Source organism: Phalangium opilio, unplaced genomic scaffold (assembly GCF_054372755.1).
Source record: "Phalangium opilio isolate 3A_F unplaced genomic scaffold, DU_Popi_V2 ptg000025l_1, whole genome shotgun sequence".
Taxonomy (NCBI): Eukaryota; Metazoa; Arthropoda; class Arachnida; order Opiliones; family Phalangiidae; genus Phalangium; species Phalangium opilio.
The window spans coordinates 2,839,497-2,848,495 of NW_028324156.1; the positions used below are offsets into that span (position 1 = coordinate 2,839,497).

The window sequence follows — 8,999 nt, forward strand, 5'->3', positions numbered from 1 at the left end:
ATTCACAGTATGACGCTATTGGCTGGAGGAGGCGTTGGTGCAACTTTGAACCGATTTGAACTTTCTCTTTGATTCCGCCATTTTGTTATGGTGCCCAGTTCGGCAACTTTTGGTAATAAACTAATTTACAGTTTATAGACAGTTTTTATTAGATTAAACGGCTTAATTTTGTGACTTAATGGATACTTATCATCATAGTGCAGGTAATGTGGATTTTCTTAAATTTATAAGGGTAAAATATGAAATTTTAATATAGACGTTAAGCCTTGACCAATCACGATATGATCTACAAAATTATGGGTTTTAGAGTTCAAATGGTCTGTTTTGTAGTATTTTTATTTGCATAGTGAAATACTGAAAGGAAATATTTGAAAATTATGCCTAGATATCCAATTTAAATGCTTTAATTTAAGTTGCCAATGCTTTAATTAATTAAAGTTGCCAAGTTTAGTTCCCAAAACTTTCAAGTTGGTTAAGTTGTGTGCATTACAAGGCCAAAATGACATAACATGAAAACTTAATTTGAATATACTTTATTTTCATCCTAAAATCCTTAGTTTTAACCTTTTTTATAATTACATATAGCCCAAATATATATATAGAATACCAATAGTCTAATATATTTTCGTTTAAAAGATCTATTTTTCCTCTTTTGTTTAACAATTCAGTAATTAGTTAGCCATTCTTTGGGGGCAACCCTTTTGATAACCACAAGGTGGTGCCATCCTGGACTCTAGTTGTTCAAAGAGTAAAGGTTGTTTGCAATATTCACATTCCTGTAAAATGATCAAATAGGAGTTCTTAGACAATTGAGGTCCTTTGGTAAAGATGCTGACAGTATTACAATCCTACCTTAGTACAAGATTCATTACGTAGTTCCAACCCACATTCTTTCCATACATCCAAAAGATCCGCCACAAACTTATCCATCATTTCCACATTATGAAACGGAGTAGGGGCAATTCTCAACTTTTCATCTCCTTTTTTAACAGTGGGATAGTTTATAGCTTGAACATATTGTCCATGCTTTGCTATGAGACGATTGGATAGGGTAGTTGCATACCATGGGTCCCCAACCTGGAATGATGCACGTTAAAATTAAGTTTAATTTTAACTCAAGGCAGATGTAGTCTTACATGAACTGGGATAATGTGGCTTGGGCAATGTACCACTGGAATTCCTACAGACATAAGTTTTGTTCTCAAATATTGAACATTCTCTTGGTGTTTTTGACGAAGCATTCTACCCTCTTCACTTTTAAGAATCTAAAATTATTTTAGGAGTATATTAGCTTGATTATCTTCTAAACAAATGAGCCAAAGTAGAAAGAAACAAATATTAACTTGAATGGCGACTCTAGCTCCTTTTAAAACAGTTGGTGGAAGAGATGTAGTAAAAATAAACCCTGCTGCGTAGCTTCTAACCATATCAACCAAATTGGAAGTTCCGGCAATGTATCCACCAATATTTCCAAATGCCTTGCCTTAAAAATAACAACCAAATAGTAGATATTAAATTTCCAATTCTTTTAAGTTGAAGGAATGTTTGTTATTATTATTACCAAGTGTTCCTGTAATAATATCCATCTTATGCATGACTCCATCTCTATCTCCGATACCTCCCCCTCTCTCCCCATAAAGGCCAACTGCGTGAACTTCATCCACAAAAGTAATAGCCCCGTATCTATGTGCAATATCACACATTTCTTCCAAAGGACATACAGCCCCAGACATAGAATGAACAGTTTCAAATGCCACTATTTTTGGAACTGATCTATCAACATTTTTTAACATTTGCTCCAGATGTTCAGGGTCATTATGTCTAAAAACGTGTTTGGGTACCCCACTGTTTCTAATACCCTGAATCATGGAAGCATGGTTGCCAGCGTCAGAAAATATATGACAACCTTTAAAATTAAAGATATTAATTAATTTAGAAAAAAATAATAATTAAAACTTAAGATAATTTGTGGCATTACCGGGCATAAGTTTGGCCAAAGTGAAGAGGGTGGAATCATTAGCCACAAAACACGATGTAAATAGCAAGGCTGCTTCTTTATTGTGCAAATCAGCCATTTCACTTTCAAGTTCCTCATGAAGGAGAGAATTTCCGGCAATGTTCCGAGTTCCTCCAGCACCTACACCATGGTCCATAACAGCATTACTGTTGAGAAACAATTTAGTTTAATAATTGCTCAGTGTAACTTTGTTAAAATTGATGGATCTATATAGTAATAGACTTACATAACTGCTTCCTTTACTTCTGGGTGTCTGCTCATCCCCAAATAATCATTGCTACACCATACAGTGATGGGTTTGGCACCTTCAGTAAACTCCTCAGCATGAGGAAAGTTTTCCGCGATACGATTAACTTTCTTAAACACCCTGTAGGTATGATCCTTCTTCTTCTTGGCAATTTGTTCCCCAAAAAAATCCTGATAAGGAAAAACTTCTCCTGTATCTAAAAACATGCAAAGTTGTTTACTAATTAATTAAATTACACTTAATTACTTTAATCATTAAATAATCTTACTCAGTTGCTTCTCTTGACCCAAATCAATCACATCCCCTTGAAGTTCAGCACTCGCTATTTTTACTGTGGGTTTGACAGTATCCAAAAATGGACATTTCCCTTCTTTTACTGGTCCTAAATTTGTAAAAAATCCTTAGTAATTTGGTAATTAAATTCGTAATTATGCCTAAATTACCGGGGACATCAATGGGAACGCTAGAAGCAAATCTAATCATGTATGGACATTGGTCCATGTAGCTTTTTACAATGCTACCTCCATAGTTACGTAGAAATGTTGATGGAAGCTTGGACAAAAATGGGCAGGGCATCTTGGAATTATGCGAAAAATATCGAAAAGAATTTTCTGTTCAGAAATAAAAATAAAAAAATAATTCGTTAAATGTCATTTTAGATAGAGATCACTAAAAAAAAAATTGGAATGACCCCTAAAGTTTATTGACCCCATTATACTAAAATATATTTTAGGACAAAAATCCACAATTTTCCTTAAAAATATATAGAACACGTGACGCTATTAAAGTATTCAAAATTGGCGCAATTAAATAGACCAAATTACCCCAGAAAACCTACTATATATTCTACTATTTATTTATTTATTTAGCAGTTTTTAAAGAACAATCTCTAAGCCTTGGCTAAATAAATCTTCCTTAGTTATTCCTTATTCGAGTTAAAATACATAATTAAAAATAAAATCGTAAATATTAAATACATAATTAAATAAAATATAATTTCGTCTAAAAATAATGTCTCCAAAATGACCCACTCACATACACACACGTAGATGTTACGTAACAATACGTCTACGGCAGTATAATATGAATAAGATCAAATGATTACGTAACATTATATTAATTACCTTTTATATGAAAATTAAAAGCAATCAAATTCTTAAAAATGGAAGCTTAAAACTAATTTAAATGAAGTTATAGCTAGTTATTTGATAAAACACACTGTTACGTGTAACTGTAGCGTAGGCGTATAGCCGTGTACTTGCTGCTTGCACTCCAATGTATATAACCAACTAGAAGTTTAAACGTGTACGGAAAACCCGACAAGACTGGGGCGATGGCTTCAGTTCAGTGGAAAGACCACATAAGTTGCATGCAGTTGGCACGACTCGAGATATACCGGTATAATTTTATGCTATTGAAAATAGCTGCTGTCTATCTGTCTTCTTCAAGGCCGACATATCCTTGACATTATGTCTATTAGATGATAAGTTCTCCCCTTATCCCTTTCTTTACGTAAGTTTTCAGATAACGAAATATTTCGGATTTTTAAATATATGGTTTTGGTGACGGTCAGCATTTAATTATTTGCGAAAAAAATAGGGAAAACCGCTTAAAAATATAAAATGTTTTTCTTACTTTGCCAATTCGTCGATTTTATGCAATATCCAAGTTGTTGCAATAAGCATTTTCTGCTAACCTGCAGGAAGAAGAAAAGATAATATTTATTATTTTAATTATCTTGGTTTTATTCATACGTAAATTTAAATTAATTTAATTTATTTTTTTTTTCCTTAAAAAATATCTTTATTTTTTTTTATGGGCACCAATACCCTGGAAAAAGGTCAATATTTAGGGCATAAGGCCGTATTTTCCAATTTTATTAATTTAAGAAATAAATTATACAGGGTGTTACAATGAGCTAAGTATCGTGGCAACTATTTTTAGTCGAAAATGTAACTTTTATGACATTTTTGCCCAAAAGGGATACCCCAAATAAGTTATCATTAGTGTGTTTTAAGGGATGGCCCCTTTAATTCAATTAGAAATCATTGTGTTTCAGTTTCTTACGTTCAATTCAAGGGGTCTTCTATAAAACATTCTAACTGTAACTTGTTTAGGGTAACCCTTGGGGTCAAAATCGGTCATAGAAGTTACATATTTTCGACTCAAGATTTATTTCCCATAGAAGTATCCCACCTGTGAAATTATTCCATACGTACCTAATATTATTTACTAACTATCGTTAACTCATAATTGGTTACAAAAATGCATTAAACACTATTGTCATTCTGTCCAGGCGAATAGAAAGCGTTCATTAAGTGACTGGCTATTATTTCTCTTTTAAATTCTTAATAATTTAATTTATTAAAGTGGGCACGAGATATATATGTATATATATATATGTAAATTTTTTTTGGAGCTGTAAGGCTGTTTTAGCCCTAGCTCGTCACTTAAAAGGAACAAAAAAAAAAAATCTAATCTTAAAAAAAAAATCCATCTTGAAATTAAAGTATTAGTTTAGTTGAATTTATTTTTTTAATTATTCAAGTTTTGAAAACGAAAACTTGAAGTTATGGGGCCATAGCATAAGTTAATAAGATATGTTCCATAAGTATGACACTTTTTAGTCTTTGACAGGCGTCACTTTACCTCGAATCTATGACCTACCTCACTCACTTCATGACAAGCTCCAGTTTCTAAGTTACCAGTGACAAACTTATGGATGGAACATATATTATTATGACCTTATGGTCATAGTAAGTTTTTATCATAAAATGCAATCTAAAGTCTATGGAATTTGCCGGGAAATTCTAAATAAATTATATAGATTAGTGTTTTTGAGAACGAATTCGATCGCAATCTTGATTTATAGTGACGGAATGTTTTTAGAGACTGCTGAGCTTTCAAAAAACGTTTTGAGTAGATTAACTTTTGGATTTTGTTTTATCGTATTTAAATAATCAGGAGACAAGGAATTAGTAATTTAAATAGTTTACAGTTTAGAGTTTAAACGTCTAAAGGCGCTTTAGAAAATTCCTCCACCCTTCTCTCGGCTTAAACTACCGTGCAGTGTTGTCAGGCCCTCATTTAATCAAGTTGGTCTAGTACTGATACAAACTGATCTGTAATCTGTTAGTCTTTCTCTTCACTCTCCAACGGCCTGGCAACACTGGGGGAAGGGCAAAACCCCGTTTAGTGGAAACTAAGTATAATTTTAAGTAATAACTTCAGAATAACTCCCATGATAGCCAAAAAATTGGACAAATAAATAAAAGTTTGGAGAGAGTCAAGAGAAACGTTTTATAACCCCTTTTTATTTTTGTCCAATTTTTTTACGTAATATTGTACTTAATTTTAAACCATATCTATACATTGAATGATACCTCAGTTTCTTAAAAACTCTTTATATTAATTCCAATCAAAAAAATTGTCGCAAAGATTTATTTTTAATTAGAGTAGATATGAAGCGAATTTAAAACTAAATTAAACTAGATAACACCTCCAATTTAATATTATATAAAACCGGTTTGTTTTTCAAATAGAATTTCCCGTTTCTTAATTTCAATGTAGGTAGGCGTTTGAGCACTCGACGGGGATATAAAATGTGATTCTATTTAAAATATATACATATATATATTCAAACACGATGATAAAAGCGACAAAAATAACCCTAAACCCATTTGTTTTACGTCCTTTCTTATCTTTCGAGTACACGTTTAGCTTTTTTTTTTGAGTGGTTAGTTTTGACAGGAACCTGTAAGTACGTATGTACAGTTACAGGACAGAACATAAATATAGTAGTTTCTCTAACATTACGCAATAACCTTTGGAGAAAAAAATTATTTTTTATTTGGCAATTTCTGTTTAGTGTAATCATAAGTTTATAAGATATATTCAATCTATAAGTATGACACTATCTATACTTCGTAATGCTTCTGAGAGACTTACAGCTCGAGCTAGTTCTAGCAGAACGACAAGCGAGAATTGAAGTACTACACTCGGTTAGTTAGTTTTGCCGGACTTCCATCTAGGTCCTATTTAGTCTGCATTACTAATCCTTTGACAGCGCCAAAACCAGGCGTCGCTTTACCTCGAATCTATGACCTACTTCAATCACTTCATGACAAGCTCCAGTTTGTAACCAGTGACAAACTTATGGAGGAAGATAGCTTATGAACTTATGGTGTAATAAATAGCTAACTAAATAACTGCAAGGGTATCCGTTGGTTATTACAAAACAACACGAAGTAAATATATGAAGGCTGTCTGGAACACTTAAAAGAGTTGCGAAATAGAAAGACTAATCACCCAAGTCCGAATTTTGTCTACAATTTTCGAACCATTATTTTCTTAATTATATATCATTAAAATTGGCTTTGTTTTAAATTAGGGCATTAGTTCAAATTCGTTAATGTTTTGGCCTCATTTTATAAAATGGACAAATTCAATATACTTTATCTTCCGGTATTTAACGTATTGGGTAGTTAGCGCGTTAAGTAGGTAAGAGTGGTCTCGGGCTTTGCCCCATAAAGAAATTAAGTGAAATTAACTCCGGTTTGTCTAGAGGGTTTGAAGGAAAATGGACTTTTACGTGCCCTTATGGTGGTGGTCCACTTTTTTTACTCGGTAAATTGGTGTTAAGTGTACCTTCGAAGTTATATAAGGTTTCATTCACTTTTATTGGGGGTTTTCTAGTCCGTCTGCAGGCGGCGACAATGAAAGGGAAAACACTTTATTTACTTCAGTTTGTTTACTTGTATATATATTCTTTTCCCATACAAATTCCCTAATTAAGCTATTTGAAATTAGTGGAGAATTTTAAATTTTATTTTATTTATTTATTTAAGAGGTTTGGGCTTTAAGATTTTTTTGTTGCCCGTCATTTGTGACACGTGCAATTTAACCATCTACAAAACCCTGTGTTCAATTCAGTTTCAAACATGCAGTAGATGCTCTAATAACAATTTACTGGCAACCATGTTAAATCGCGGTTTAAAGTTAAGAAACTCGGGAGGAAAATTTCTCTACCATTTATCTATTGAAATGTTTTACAAGCATCTTACGAGTGTCTAGCAAAATTAAAATAGAATACTTGTCAGCGTGTTTCTGATAACTCTGTCAGAAATTAAGAAGGGAGATCACGTTCTTTGGGAAATCGATTTTGAGTTGAAAATGTAACTTCTATCTCCATTTTTCCATCCACAAGGAACACTGTTTTCGAGATATGATTTGATAAGTGTTTTAGGGATGACCCCTTAATTATTAATTAATCATTGTCTTTCAGTTTCTTAATTAATTAATTAAAATTAAGGGGTCATTCTTGGTAAAATACTGTAATCAATCTTAACTTGAAAACAGTGGACCAGACGGCAAAATATCATATAAAACCTTTTTATTCTCAAAATCACCCAAAGACGAACATCCCTTCTGCCAGACTTATCAGAAAAACGCTGACAAATATAGCAGATTAGAGTGTTCGGATATAGAAATAACTTTATAAAATACTATTTCGTTTATTAAACCTGATTTTTCTACCTTTACATAACTTGCCACGCAATAATATCTATTCTTGAATCTCGAGGAAGTTAAAAACTTAAAACTGTTTCGCTTGAAAACTTTTAATATAAAGTTCTTCAGGTACATTTTCAAACAATCTTACTTAACTATAAGATATAACGGTATATATATAAGTATATTTTACTCACAGAACTCGCTGTTGTAACGGCAATCATGACAGATACTTTATATTAATTTATACTTTAAATAATTACTAAAATTTAAATTAAAATAAATAAATACTTTCAAAGAAAAATATATTTTCTCCGCTATTAGGATTAGAAAAAGTATTTCTACTTCATATAGCGGACGACTATAAAGTGATCGAAGTTGTATATTAGTCGAAACGGTGTTAGAAGCATTCGTAGGGGGAAAAAAAGGGGGTTGGGTTTCGTGTGACGTCACGCAAGTGGATCACAGACAAGTCACTGGTTTAGCGGGTTTTCGGGCCGAAACCTTTCAGTATTTAGGTGTGTAGAAACTTTTAAATTACCGGTAATCATTAATATATTCCTAGCATTTCATTTTTCCAAGAGTTTTAGTGCAGGTTTTTTAAGTAGTTATTGGAGAAAACGCCTTTTATAAGTTTATATGAAAGACAAAACAATGAGTATATATTAAATATATATTATATTTTCGAACGCCAGATTTTTTAGTACGTGCATATTTCTAAATTAAAAGGTACCTGTAAATTGTAATTACGATTTTGCGATACACCTGTGTATGGTTTAATCTAGTTTGACCGCCTTTTTTGTGGCATTCAGAATAAGAATTGTTACTGTCTAAAGTCTGTATTGTTCTTCAAATTTAAATTTCTATTTGAATAGTTAATTTTGAATCGCTAAAATTAGAGATTTACTGTCAAAACTGGTTATGTCAACAGTTTTAGCCGTTCAAAATACGCGCGTATAGTTTTTGGCGGGAAAATATGGTGGGTTCCAGTCTAGAGATCACGTGACGATGTGGCGGCAGAAGTCAAAAATTTAATACGCCAGTTCGGGTTGGCTCATTCGGATTTTGAGTATTAAATGTTTTATAGGAATAAAATTGTAAAATTAATTTATTTGAGGGTAATTACGATAAAAAGAGTACTTCAAAGTTCATGGTAATGTTGTTCTTTTAAAAGTCTTATGAAAGTCTATGCAAATTTACATAACCCTAAACCTTGACCTACTATAT

The 8,999-nt window shown here is 32.3% G+C and overlaps 1 protein-coding gene across 2 annotated transcripts; it reads right to left on the reverse strand.

Moving 5' to 3' along the window:
• Nucleotides 1-517: 517 nt before the first annotated feature.
• Alas (5-aminolevulinate synthase) lies at nucleotides 518-3,681 on the reverse strand. Of its 2 annotated transcripts, none has more exons than XM_089869136.1 (10): nucleotides 3,300-3,681; nucleotides 2,708-2,875; nucleotides 2,533-2,646; nucleotides 2,244-2,460; nucleotides 1,979-2,163; nucleotides 1,562-1,906; nucleotides 1,344-1,483; nucleotides 1,137-1,265; nucleotides 853-1,077; nucleotides 518-776 (listed from the first exon to the last, which is right to left on the reverse strand). In XM_089869136.1, the coding sequence occupies exons 2-10, from the start codon at nucleotides 2,838-2,840 to the stop codon at nucleotides 672-674; spliced, it is 1,593 nt and encodes a 530-aa protein (XP_089725262.1). In that variant the 5' UTR covers nucleotides 2,841-2,875; nucleotides 3,300-3,681; the 3' UTR covers nucleotides 518-671. The 2 variants fall into 2 exon arrangements, with proteins under 2 accessions (XP_089725262.1, XP_089725261.1); XM_089869135.1 differs by having other exon boundaries at nucleotides 3,389-3,680.
• Between the last annotated feature and the right edge of the window lie 5,318 nt (nucleotides 3,682-8,999).

Excerpts from the sequence above, each read along its gene's own strand:
- Alas (XM_089869136.1), bottom strand. The coding sequence starts at position 2,840 with ATGCCCTGCCCATTTTTGTCCAAGCTTCCATCAACATTTCTACGTAAC. Across the intron at positions 1,266-1,343 it reads GAGCTAGAGTCGCCATTCAA|ATTCTTAAAAGTGAAGAGGG; the intron begins GTTAATATTTGT and ends AAATAATTTTAG. Across the intron at positions 777-852 it reads GTAATGAATCTTGTACTAAG|GAATGTGAATATTGCAAACA; the intron begins GTAGGATTGTAA and ends ATCATTTTACAG.